Source organism: Sebastes fasciatus, chromosome 2 (genome assembly GCF_043250625.1).
Source record: "Sebastes fasciatus isolate fSebFas1 chromosome 2, fSebFas1.pri, whole genome shotgun sequence".
In the NCBI taxonomy this organism is placed as follows: Eukaryota; Metazoa; Chordata; class Actinopteri; order Perciformes; family Sebastidae; genus Sebastes; species Sebastes fasciatus.
In genome coordinates, this window is record NC_133796.1 from 3,382,795 (window position 1) to 3,396,098 (window position 13,304).

The window sequence follows — 13,304 nt, forward strand, 5'->3', positions numbered from 1 at the left end:
GTGTAAATGAGATGTCAGCATAAAACCAAAGATCTGTTGATCTTTATGTATCAAGACTTCATAGTCTAACAACGACACGTTTAAATCAAATATCTTCCATTTCTGCCGATAGATCCCTCTAGACGTTACACACTGGACCTTTAAACGCTGCTCAAATGATGAATTATCAGACTCGATTATTTTGAACATTTCTGTACCTTTTGCTTCTTAGCCGGAGAGCAGTCGTCCGTCTGGTCTGGTCTGATGTGAGGGAACCAGCTCTGAAGCATTTCTTCTATTTTCAGGATGATGCTGAGGAAGCGTCCACTAGAGGAGAGAAAGTGAATACAGAGGTTGAAGAAAGTACTCGAGGACAACTTCCTGTTTCACGTTATCCCTCTGATCTACAGGTGGAGGTGACACGCCGAGGTGTGCTGCAACAAGCCAACAATGACGGGAGAGAAGAAGACGACTGTCAGCTAGTGAGACCCGCCGCGTCATTGCAAATGAAATGCATTCAACACATCATATTAAATACTTGACAAATCTCCCTTTAAGGTTAATTTTGAACAGATAACAAATGATTAATTTGCGATAAACTAAATTAACAGTCATGTGTTTAATCAGGATAAATGATTGGATGGATTGACAGCCCTGGTTTATATTAAAGTAAAGTTGAGTACTTGAGTGAATGTAGTTAGTTAGTGTCTGCTGACAGGTGAAGTTCAGCCTGAATGTGACATTTGAGGAGTTTTCAGCTGCAGATTACGGAGTCAGAGCCGCCCTGCAGCTCAGATGGCTTACGGATGTCTCGCCAATGGCCATTACATAATCCTCACAAAGCCTCTGCCAACACAGCGGCCGCGCAGGCTTTATCTGATTGGTGGACATCATGAAACAGCACAAAGACTGAATAAATAAAAAGCCTGCGAGGGGAGAGGAGAGGAGGGGGGTATTGAGGGAGGGAGGAAGGGAGGACAGGAGAGGAGAGGAAGGAGGGAGGAGGAGATATGGCCGGCTGATCACACAGTGGATCTACATTCCTCTCCGTCTGTGTGATGCTATCTGACGGTTACATACGAGCGTCACATGACGTGTGCGGAGGAGGACAAGTAGAGCATGTTCAGGTCCACATGAGAAATGTGACCGACTACACACACATACACACACACATACACATACACACACACACACTGAGGCTGCAGCCCACACGTGGCAGCAGGAGAACGACCTCGTTCCATTCACCGGCTATAAATAGAACAGTAAGCCCCGGAGCGGCCCACCGAGGCCACGCCCACCGCTCACAGCGCACACACAAACACACACACACACACACACACACACACAGACACACACACACACACACACACACACACACACAGACACACACACTTGAATAACAAAGATAAACATCTGTAGAATGTAAATACAGTCGAACACAACACGAGTTGTGAATACAAATCTCTAAAAGCTTCATATAATTTAAACTAGGGCTGCCACAAAATAATTGTTATTGTTTAATTTATCTGCCAATCACTTTCTCTATTGATCATTATTATTATTATTATTAGGGCTGTCAATCGCGATTAATTACATATCTTTTATCTGTTCAAAATGTATCTTAAAGGGAGATTTATCAAGTATTTAATACTCTTATCAACATGGGAGTGGACAAATATGCTGCTAATATAGCAGACCGTCGCCGCGTCTAGCAGACCGCCGCCGCATAAGCAGACCGTCGCCGCGTGTAGCAGACCGCCGCCGCGCGTAGCAGACCGCCACTGCGTAAAGCAGACCATCGCCGCGTATAGCAGACCATCGCTGCGCACGGCAGACCGTCGAAGCATATAGAAGACCGTCGCCGCGTATAGAAGACCGTCGCCGCGTATAGCAGACCGTCGCTACGGGCGCAGTTCTGATGTCGGACCGTTTTTGTGTTAAATTATTGATTTCTTGAGTAAGTGTCCGTGTAATAAGCGGGATAGCTGTACATTATCCTTTATGTATCTCACTGACTTCTGATATTTATGTCACATTGGGAGAAATGGAAGAACAATTGATGTCTTGTTGTTATAACTAGTAAAAACATTCAAACACAAACTGAAAATTAACTAAAAACCATCCCTGAATGAACTCAGCAGATACTTCTGAGTTGACTTTACTGCTCTAAATATCTCCGCTAACTTTGATTTTTACAGCCTCTGACTGCCGACATCGCCGGGTTTCACCGCCTGTGTCCGTTTATTCTGCCAAATGTGAAACATTGGAGCCTAAAGAAAACATCCAGTTGGTTCTGGTGGTGGATGACTCCAATATTTTCCTCCTCACACAAACACACCGCAGGAAGTATGTGTGTTGAAACTGACTGATTATTGGGAAAGATGTGAAGCCACCTACGCTGCAGCGCTCCACGTGTGGTCCAGCTCACTTTAAACAGACGTGTTCATTTCACAGTTAAATTTACTTTGAAAAAATGTTCAGTATGTTAAAGTAAACAGGTCAGCAACGGGAACAGCTGACCTCAGCATGTCGAGACTATAAAGACCAGCGGTGGAAGAAGGATTCAGATCCTTTACTTAAAGTAAAAGTATGTAAGCATTATCAGCTGAATGTACTCAACGCTGGGACCGCCATAGAGTATGCTAAGTAACGTTGAAAAGTTGAATTTTTCCATCATGTCTATGTTTCCCTCCTGCCCTGACTTTTCCTAAATACCTGTTCTACACATGCTTGTAATGTCATATTGATCCAATACAATTTAGAGAATCATTATGGGTTTCTGGTGTTTCTTTTTTTCATGACAAAAGACACTTTTAGTCGCCAGGAGTAGCGCCGATTAATGTTGGTCCTCTCCTCCTCCGACTGACTGACATTTTTCGACATACTATACTATGACTTTTTTTTCATGAAATCTTTTGACATAATATACTATGACTTTTGATGAAATTTTCGACATGCTATAGAGTCACTTTTTTCATGACTTTTTTTTACATGCTATACTATGACTTTTTTTCATGAAATGTTTTTTTTAAGTTTTTTACGACATGCTATACTATGCAAATCTTTTGCCAGTATAATCTATAAAAAAAACTTCACAGGAGCTTAAATTTACTTCATATCATTTTCACTGCCATCTGTTTTAATCTGCATTGATGCAGTAAACTGCGTCTGTACGGTCCTGATAGTCATGTAAGCTATAAATCACAGAGAAGTGTATTAAATGACCTTCAAATCTTTTCCTGTGATTGTTAAACAAACTTCTCGCTGCTCACAACAAGCCCTTAAAGCAGACGACGGACGCCAGCTGGAAACAAGCGCCGTAACAGTTGTGTATTCAGCCTGTTTGAAGTTGTTGGAGTAATACTTCATGTCTGTGACGTTACTGGAGGTCGTACAAAGTCCAGGAGGAATATATGATGCCGGGAAGAATAAAATAAGTCTGTGTGAAATGTGTCTTTTCAACACCAATCACATTAAAGTTTAACCGTTAATAAATCCCCCTCTTATTAAACACATTTCTAGCTTCACTGGCTCTCTTATCTTTTAGATTGTTTTATTTTGTTTTTAACGTGTGGTTCATTTTGTGAACCATCAATACTATAATAAAGAATCATTTTAACATGTAGTACTGTATTTTACATTTTGGTTTATTGACAACATTCAGCGATACACGATAACAAAAAGTTTTGTTAAACTGCAGCTCATTATTTTGGGGGGGGGATTTCTCTTCCATCAAAACCAAAACTATTTTATCTTAGAAACAATCCTGAAAGTATTCAATCAGGCCTCTAATGCTTCTAACTGACGTTTATCTGACATGTGAACACTATTTCCTTATCTGATGGGACAGGAAAGGCTAATCTTCTAGCATTCTGTCGTTTCTACTGCAGACGCTGAAGCTGTTGGAGTATTTCTAAAAGGTATTTACCCCATGTTTGGATTCTGAAGGACCCCCATTATTCTCTGGATCCGGTCCATTGCGACGCTCTCCTGGAAGCTGCTAAGACCTGCAGAGATGAGAGAAAATTAAAATGGGTTCTATGGGTACCCACGAGTCTCCTTTACAGACATGCACACTTTATGATAATCACTTATTATTAATTAATTGATTTCCAATAATAAATATATACATATATTTTCATGTAGCAAGCATATTTGCCCACTCCCATGTTGATAAGAGTATTAAATACCTAACAAATCTCCCTTTAAGGTACATTTTGAACTGATAAAAAACGTGTGATTAATCATGATTTACTGTGGACAATAAAACGATTAATTGGGATTAAATATTTTAATCGATTGACAGCCCAACTATGAAATGTAGATTGTAGTGTTGTTATCTTATGATGATGATGATCCCTTATGAGATACATCCTGTATTGTGTTCTGAGTGCATCATCTCCTGCCTTTCAGCCTTCCACAAAAAAACAAAACAGAAGTGTGTAGTTTTGGTGCCAGACCGTATTTAGAAACTTTATCTCTCTCTCGTATTTGGCCCAGCGTGCAGGACGGAGAGCCAACAGCTCTTCTGAAGCTCATATCTCACCTACATTGTGAGCACAACAGAGCGTCTTTGATCCCGTCTTTCATCTCTGAAGCACTTTTAATTTAAAAAGGATGTTAAATGACTCGTGAGGCCTTTGAGGCTTTTTCTTTTTTGTTCTGCAGCGGTAATATTCAGTCTTCTGCCCCTCCGAGTCTTTTATTGTGGACATTCAGCTTTAATTATTTCTACATGAACACGGATTCATTGAGAGAAGAATATTTTTTGAATCACTTAGTGAATCAAAGGAATATAATAATGTCATTTAGCATCAGAAGCTTTACAGAAGATAACGAAACCAGGCGAGGTGTTTGCCCCTGCGTCCAGTCTTAATGCTACGCTTAGCTCCATATTTAAAGCTCAGACGTGAAACTGATATCCATCTTCTCATCTCACTCTTGATGAAGACACTGAATATTTCCCAAAATGTTAAATTATTCCTTTAACATTAATCTCAAAGTACAGCAGAAGATGAACTCGGTCATTAGTTTGAGACACATCCTGTCACGACAAGAGGACATTTAGGTGGAGCTACATGTCTTTAGGATTCATCCTCTGTGGAACATGAACATCTGGATCAAATATCATTTTAATTCATCCAATAGCAGACGAGATATTTCACTCTGGACCAAAGTGTTGGACTGACTGACTGATCACCACAGCAGTAAACATATTCTATATTAGCCACATGCAGTCATACACTGTCAATTACCCTCTGACACCAAATATCTGCTGCTGCAGTTATAGATTATAATTTACAGTCTTTAATGCACATTTTTAGATTATAATTCTTACAGTCTAATGTACATTTTTAGATTATAATTTACAGTCTTTAATGCATTTTTAGATTATAATTTACAGTCTTTAATGCACATTTTTAGATTATAATTTACAGTCTTTAATGCACATTTTTAGATTATAATTCTTACAGTCTAATGTACATTTTTGCAAAAAAATTATTAAAATGTACAGTTTTTAATGCACATTTTTTGATTATATTTGATGTTTTTTAATGGACATTGTTTTATTATAATTCTTACAGTCTAATGTTAATTTTTAGGTTATAATTTACAGTCTTTAATGCACATTTCTAGATTATAATTCTTACAGTCTAATCTACATTTTTAGGTTATGATTTACAGTCTTAAATGCAATTTTTTTGTAATATGTATATATCATCTGTCACTTTATGTACATATTGTAATATCTACATATCTGTCACTGTAAATATAAATCTCACTGTACACACAGTATATAGACATCTTCACATGTACATAATCATACAGTCCATGTTTATCCAATATATTTGTATTGTTTACAACTTCCAGAACACCTGACTTGTTTATAGACATTTATTTTTTATTTGTATTATTGTATTGTTGGTGATTGTTGCTCCTAGCTGTTATTTCTATTCTGTGTAAGCACGTTGAGAGAGCTGCATAAAACCGGAGTCAAATTCCATGTATGTACGTAAATACCTGTTAAAATAAACCTGATTCTGATGTTGTCTTGGTCTGATTCAGGAGAACATCCATACAGGGAAATGCTTTTATAATCACCCCACTTTTACGTCAACCATCCTCACATGAAGTGTCTATCTTTAGCAGCGTGATCTGCACAGAGCGTGTCCATTAACAAACCTGCAGGGCGCTACGGGAGGGGATTGTGAAAGCTGGGATTAGACACTTACGTTCAGAGTACCTGCCTGATCTCAGGCCCCGCAGGATGGACGACAGCGGCTGGATGAAGCACTGCAGCTCCGCGCACTGTGAGGAAAACACATGAGTGAGTTAGCATTCAAGCTATCAGTGATGCTGCACCACAGAAAGTGCTTTCTAATAGCTACTTAAGTGTTCCCATCCACAGCACAGAGCTGCTTATTGCTTTCCTAAAATAAGGCACATAATCACCTCAGTTCATTAATGACTAGTGTGTGTGTGTGTGTGTGTGTGTGTAACAGTGTGTATTGCTGCACATGATTTACAGCTTATCTGAATTTCTCCAATTTCTCATTTTGTCAATGACTTATTGATTTACAGCTAAGTGACTGAGAACCCATTTACAAGCGCCCCCGTTTGATGCCATTAGTCCCGTTAACACAGAAGGTAAATGTCCACAGGCGCTTCGATAAGAGGCCGCCATTAACAGCTGACAGAAGCCGATGGAGAAACTGATCACAATCGACAGCTTCAATCACACGTGGCTCGCCAAAGCTGTGAGCAGTCGCCTTCATGCCCGAGCCTCAGACGGATACATGAGACCCAGCAGCACCACACAGACCCCATCAGATCCTCTTACACCGTTTGATGCTGCTACTCTGTCATCTAGAGATGTACTTTCTCTTTTAGGGAGCGCTCTAAAAACATGTTTTTGTGAGCTGCTGGGCAGGCAGCAGCTTGTGACTGTCAGCAGAGTACAGCAGGTGAAGAGTGATAGAAGATGGAAGAACATGTTGAAGTTGTGAGTGTTTAGTCAAAGTGTGAACCATCTTCTAGCTGCATTACATTGCATTCAGTCTATAAGGAGTGCCTTAAAGTTTTACAGGACTCACCTTTTAAAGCAGTGACCTAGGTTACCACAGTAAGCTAATCAATAAGGTTATGAATAATGTGAACGCTAGCACTAGCTGAGTCAACGTTAGTGGGGTTGTATGTGTGTCCCGTGTTCTGAGAGGTCAAATTACTGTTTTTGTGAATGGAGTCTGGTGGCTTTGAAGAGAGCGATATAACGGCTTCAGTTCCCGTCAGAAAGCGCAGTCTGGCGGTGAGGTAAAGCGGCTGTGGACGGGAGCAGCAGAAAAAACTATTTTAGCCACCTAAAAATAAATCAATATCAGATTAAGGGTACGCTATATTTAGAATGTTTTCACCGCTTTACCTCGCAGGCAGCCCTTTCTGACTATTGCTGTCTTCAAAGCCACCAGACTACATTCACAAAAACAGTTATTTTACCACTCAGAACACAGGAGTTTCTGGTCTACCGCGGCATCCATCGGTTAGTTTGTTTGTATTATTGTGTGACTTTCTGATCAGAATTAACGTGGCGTCCACAGCAGTACATCGCTGAGCTTCCGTGCCGGTACTCCTGTCTGCTTCCCCAACTTGCCGACCGGCATCTAAGTTACTGTATTTATGTTAATACACTGACCATAAGGATGTACTGTATATACTGTACATGTAGCAGCAGCATCGTGCAGACACCTACGTCAGGTCATGTGGGAAAACATTTTTTAGAAGGGCTTGAAGGGAAAATAGCATTTGAATATATAAGGAACACCACAGGGAAGCTCTTTTTTCAGCTGCTGTGGTTTGAAAAACTACTTTGTGCCTTTTCTCTCTGCATGATTCAGTATTCAGGCCAAAAGTATGTGGACACTCCTGTCCTGTCCTGCATTTTTGGTCTGGGGTTGTTTCGTAGCACCCTCAACTCCAATTAAGTGAAATCTTTATTTCCTCTCACGCAGGCACTCTTTATTATAAATTATTAAAGCTCTTTCTTAACTTTTATTTTAGTGTATTGCAACTTGTTTTTTAGTTAAAGGACTAGTAAAGGAAATTCAGAGATTAGTTTCTATTATAAATGTTGGAAAATAATGACTGAAAACGTGAAACGACTGAACATTGTAATACTGGATTGTGGAGTTAGACCATCGGGGGCCGTTACCGGCCTCACACCGTCCACGGGCTGAGCCTCGATCGACGATAGCCCTCAGTGAAACAGTATAAAACCTCTCACCTTCTGCGAGAACAGTTCATTTTCAGTGTCTGGTTGAGTCTTTTCACAGAGTCCGTCCGAACCAGCGCTGTGAGCTCTCTTCCTGGTTGAATGATGCTTTGACTCCACAGAAAGCTGCTCACTTATAGAAGTAAATCCCTGAACTGGGCTGACCGTCAGGGTCTGCAGGGCGGCCGGAGAGTCAGCATCGACCCCACAGCGGCCTCCATCTTTACAGTCACAGTGGTCGCTCCTCCTCCTCCTCCTCTGGGTCGCTCCAGAGTGAAGGCATCTTGTAGGAGACTCCCTTAAGGATGACGTTGAGGATGATGGCGGTACCGGCGACTCCTCCGCGTGCTGAGGACTTAATGTCTTTGGGCTGTCGTAGTCGTCCTCATCGCTGGCGAGCCAGTCAATGGAGTAATCCGAGTCCGAGGTCGACATGTTGGAGCTAGACTCTCAGCCAGCAGAGAGCATCACGGACCTGCCGGACAAACGCACCTCGTTGTAAAACAGCATGTCAAAAATAGATTTTTAAAATAAGACGTGTTTCTGTGCTTTTGCACAATAGCTGTTTGGAAATACTCAACATTTTAATCTCTTAATCCCACCGACTTTGTTCAAACATAAAGAACTTTATTTCAAACTCAAGTTTAGATCGCAAACCTTACAAAAGCCGGGTTTCCACCAAAGGACTTTTAGTCCTTGGAACTACTTCTCAAGGAACTAAAAGGTTCCTTCAGCCCACTGTTGTCTGTGTGTCCAAAAGACCTGTGAATAGGAATGCACCGATACCGATACCAGTATCAGGTATCGGGTCCGATACTGTGCTCATGTACACGCACTCCGATACAATGGCACCGATACCACTTTACGGCAGCGTGACGTTATATTTGATATTTTTTTCTAATTAACGCTATTATTTTATTGATAAATAATTTTAATAAATATTAAAATTAATAAATAATACAATTGTATTAATTGTTTTATAAATTAATTTTATCAATTATTCTGATGATTATACTTGGATCGTTTCTCGTTTCATAAATTAATCATTTAGTCTATAAAAAAAACAAATAATGAAAAACGCCCATCACAATTCCCCAAAACCAAAGTTGATGTCTTCAAATTATTTTTGAAGTCCAAAATACACAAAATATTCAGTTTCCTGTGGTAAAGAAACAGCAAATATTCACATTTAAGTAACTTTTACCAGTTAGTTGTTGGCTTAAAAAACAGCTTAATCAGTTATTATAATGGCTGCAGATTTAGCTCTAATTTAGACCATCATAACATGACAAAATTAAGATTAACATAAACTTTATGGACTATTTGTTGTATTGACAAAGAGTAGAAAGTGTTCTGGTGTAAACTGGTGTCATTAGTTTAAATTCCCAGTACACCCAGTACATGCAGACTGGATCCTACACTCAGATATAATAAATAGTGTATAAAACATAAGAAAATAGTGAAATATGTTGGTCACAATTCCCCAAAACCAAACTTGATGTATTTTTATCCAACAAACAGTCAAAAAATACACAAAATATTCAGTTTACTGTGGTAGAAAACCAGAAAATATTCACATTTAAGTACCTTTTACCAGTTAAATGTTGGTTTAACAAAATTAGGATTGACATAAAACTTTATGGACTTTTTGCTGTCTTGACAAAGAATATAAAGTGTTGTGCTGCTACAGCTCTGGTGTAACCTGGTATCAATTGCTTAAATTCCCAGTACAACAGATGATCGAATATATAATAATAGTGCATAAAAAAATAAGAAAATAGTGAAAAACGTCTGTTACAATTCCCCAAAACCAAAGTTGAAGTCTTCAAAGTGTTTTTGTCCAACAAACAGTCAAAAATACAAAAAATATTCATTTTACTGTGGTAGAAAACCAGAAAATATTCACATTGAAGTAGCTTGTACTATACTAGTTAGTTGTTGGCTTAAAAAATTACTCTAATTTAGACCATTTTAACATGACAAAATTAGGATTAACATAAACTTTATGGACTTTTTGGTGGCTTGACAAAGAGGAGAAAGACCGAATATATTATAATAGTCTATAAAATAATAAGAAAATAGTGAAAAACGTCCGTCACAATTCGCCAACACCAAACTTGACATATTTTTGTCCAACAAACAGTCAAATATACACAAAATATTCACTTTACTGTGGTAGAAAACCAGCAAATATTCACATTTAAGTAGCTTGTACCAGTTAGTTGTTGTCTTATAATATGGCTCTAATTTAGACCATCTTAACAGGTAACAAAATTAGGATTAACATAAACTTTATGGACTTTTTGGTGGCTTGACAAAGAGGAGAATGACCGAATATATAATAATAGTGTAAAACAAAATAAGAAAATAGTGAAAAAAGTTCATCACAATTCCCTAAAACCAAACTTGACGTATTTTTGTCCAACAAAAAGTCAAAAAATACACAAAATATTCACTTTACTGTGGTAGAAAACCAGCAAATATTCACATTTAAATTTAAATTATTGTCTTAAAACACGGCTCTAATTTAGGCCATTTTAACATGTAACAAAATTAGGATTAACATTATTTTAACGCTATTATTTTATCAATTAATCTGATGGTTATACTTGGTTATTTTTCCGTTTTCAGTTTTTCAGCAAATATTCCCATTTAAGTAGCTTTGACCAGTTAGTTAGTTTAAAACATGGACAGCAGAGCACTCTGAAATTACTGAATATACAATAATATAGTTGGTGATTAATTTGATAGTTGACAACTAATCGATTAATCGTTCCAACATCATAGCACTACTTTGAGAGGAATAAAGTATTGACTGAGTTAATCATTTAGTCTATAAAAAATAAGAAAATAGTGAAAAATATTCGCCACAATTCCCTAAAACCAAAGTTAATGTCTTCAAAATATTTTCGTCCAACAAACAGTAAAAAATACACAAAATATTTAGTTAACTGTGACAGAAAACCATCAAATATTCAGATTTAAGTAGTTTTACCAGTTAGCTGTTGGCTTCAAAAATGGCTTAATCAGTTTTTATAATGGTTGCAGATTTGGCTCTAATTTAAACCATCACAACATGTAACAAAATTAGGATTAACATGAAACTTTATGGACTTTTTGTTGCCTTGACAAAGAGCAGAAAGTGTTGTGCTGCTACAGCGCTGGTGTAAACTGGTTTAAATTCCCAGTATAACTGGTACATGCAGCCTGAGACATTACAGCTCTCTGACTGAATATATACAGGCCAGTAGATTGAATAACCCTCCTCTCTCTCTCTGCCTTTCCCAACTGGGCAGGTCGTCCAACATTATGTAATAAAAAAACATCCAAACACATGGACCTGTTTCAGTTCACATGCACACATGCACGCACGCACACACACACACGCTGCTGATACAAGTCTGTCATGTAGATTCATTCACACATTTATGTTCTCAACTTAGCACAGAAAACACCATTTAAACATGCACTAATTAGATATAATGGAAGTTACCCAGCAGACGTGAAGAAGCTGCAGAGCTGCGTTCAAACCCGCAAACATCAGAACATCAGCTCCAAAACCCGCAGCAGCTCCGCAACACTGAGCCTCCCTCATTATCATATAATTAATATAACAAAACCTGATGAGTCCAGGTGAGAGCAGAGACAGGGAGAGGTGTGTGTGTCTCTTACCAGCAGTGAAGCGTTGTGTTTCCCGTCTCCGGCTCGGTGAGTTGAGGACATGCAGCAGCAGCAGACACGGTGCGTGTGTGCGTGTGTGTGTGTGTGTGGACGCGCTGACTGACCGAGCAGACTGATGGAGGAGTGAAGATGAGACCATGAAGGAGCGTGAAGGCAGCAGACGCAGAGAGGAAGGCGAGCAGAGAGTCTCATCCATCCAGCCCGTGCAGCCTCTCCCTGGGCAACGTGTCCGAGAGAGGCGGGGCACAACCACACACACTCAGACACACACGCACACACATTCACGAGCAGGAACCTCGTGCACACACACAAACACACACACGCACACAAACACACACAAACACACACAGGAAGAAAAATTGAAATTATTGTGGGGATAAAAAAAATGTATATATATATATATATACACATACATACAAATATATATATATATATATACATACATATATATATATATATATATATATATATATATATACATACATATATATATATATATATATATATATATATATATATATATATATATATATATATATATATATACATACATACATATACATATATATATATATATATACATATATATACATACATTTATACGTATATATCATTATTTTATAATAACTATTTTCACACAAACACACGGAGAGAAAGAGAAATTATTGTGGAATAATAAATAAAACAGTTGTGCACACGTGATCATGTCATGACGAAACAATGTGTGGCGTCACCCCCAGTGTTCCTTCAATTAAGCTCTCCCATTGGCTGAGAGGCGACCTTTTTAATTAAACACCTTATTAGAAGTGGATCTGTAGGCAAAATTAAACAAAAGGCAAAAAATATATATATATATATATATATATGCTTATACTTTTGTACTTCAATAAAAAAATAAAATTATATATAATTTTATTTTTATTTTCAACAACTTATTCATTAAATTTAGCTAACGTAAACTTTTAGCTAACTATTTCAACTGTTTTCCATTACTTTCAGTTATTAGAAGTGGACTTTACGTACTGCCTATAACACCTTATACATCCATGTATAACACAGATTCTCAATGAAATGATCTGAAGGCAAAAATTAAACAACAGGCAAAAATATAAATAAATAATTATATATGCTAATACTTTTGTTCTTTAAAAAATAAATACAATTTTATATATATATATATATATAATTTTTTTATTTTCAACAGTTTATTCATTACTTTTAGCCAACGTTAACTTTTAGCTAACTATTTCAACTGTTTATTCATTACTTTTAGCTATTTCAATTGTTTATTACTTTTTGTTTACCCATTACTTCTAGCTAATTTTTAGCTAACTATTTCAACTATATATCCATTACTTTCAGCTAACCTTTAGCTAGC

At 37.9% G+C, this 13,304-nt stretch overlaps 1 protein-coding gene across 5 annotated transcripts in view; it reads right to left on the reverse strand.

Annotated features, from left to right (window-relative positions):
- Nucleotides 1-13,304, reverse strand: part of LOC141782232 (uncharacterized) — a 43,298-nt gene that overhangs the window by 5,159 nt on the left and 24,835 nt on the right. For 3 of the 5 annotated variants that reach the window (XM_074658369.1, XM_074658352.1, XM_074658374.1), the window contains exons 2-6: nt 11,918-12,221; nt 8,258-8,720; nt 6,213-6,288; nt 3,908-3,986; nt 198-306 (exon numbers count right to left, since the gene is read on the reverse strand). In XM_074658369.1, coding sequence (XP_074514470.1) covers nt 198-306; nt 3,908-3,986; nt 6,213-6,288; nt 8,258-8,680 — 687 coding nt within the window. In that variant the 5' untranslated portion in view covers nt 8,681-8,720; nt 11,918-12,221. The other 2 variants (XM_074658357.1, XM_074658362.1) reach the window with 2 other exon arrangements.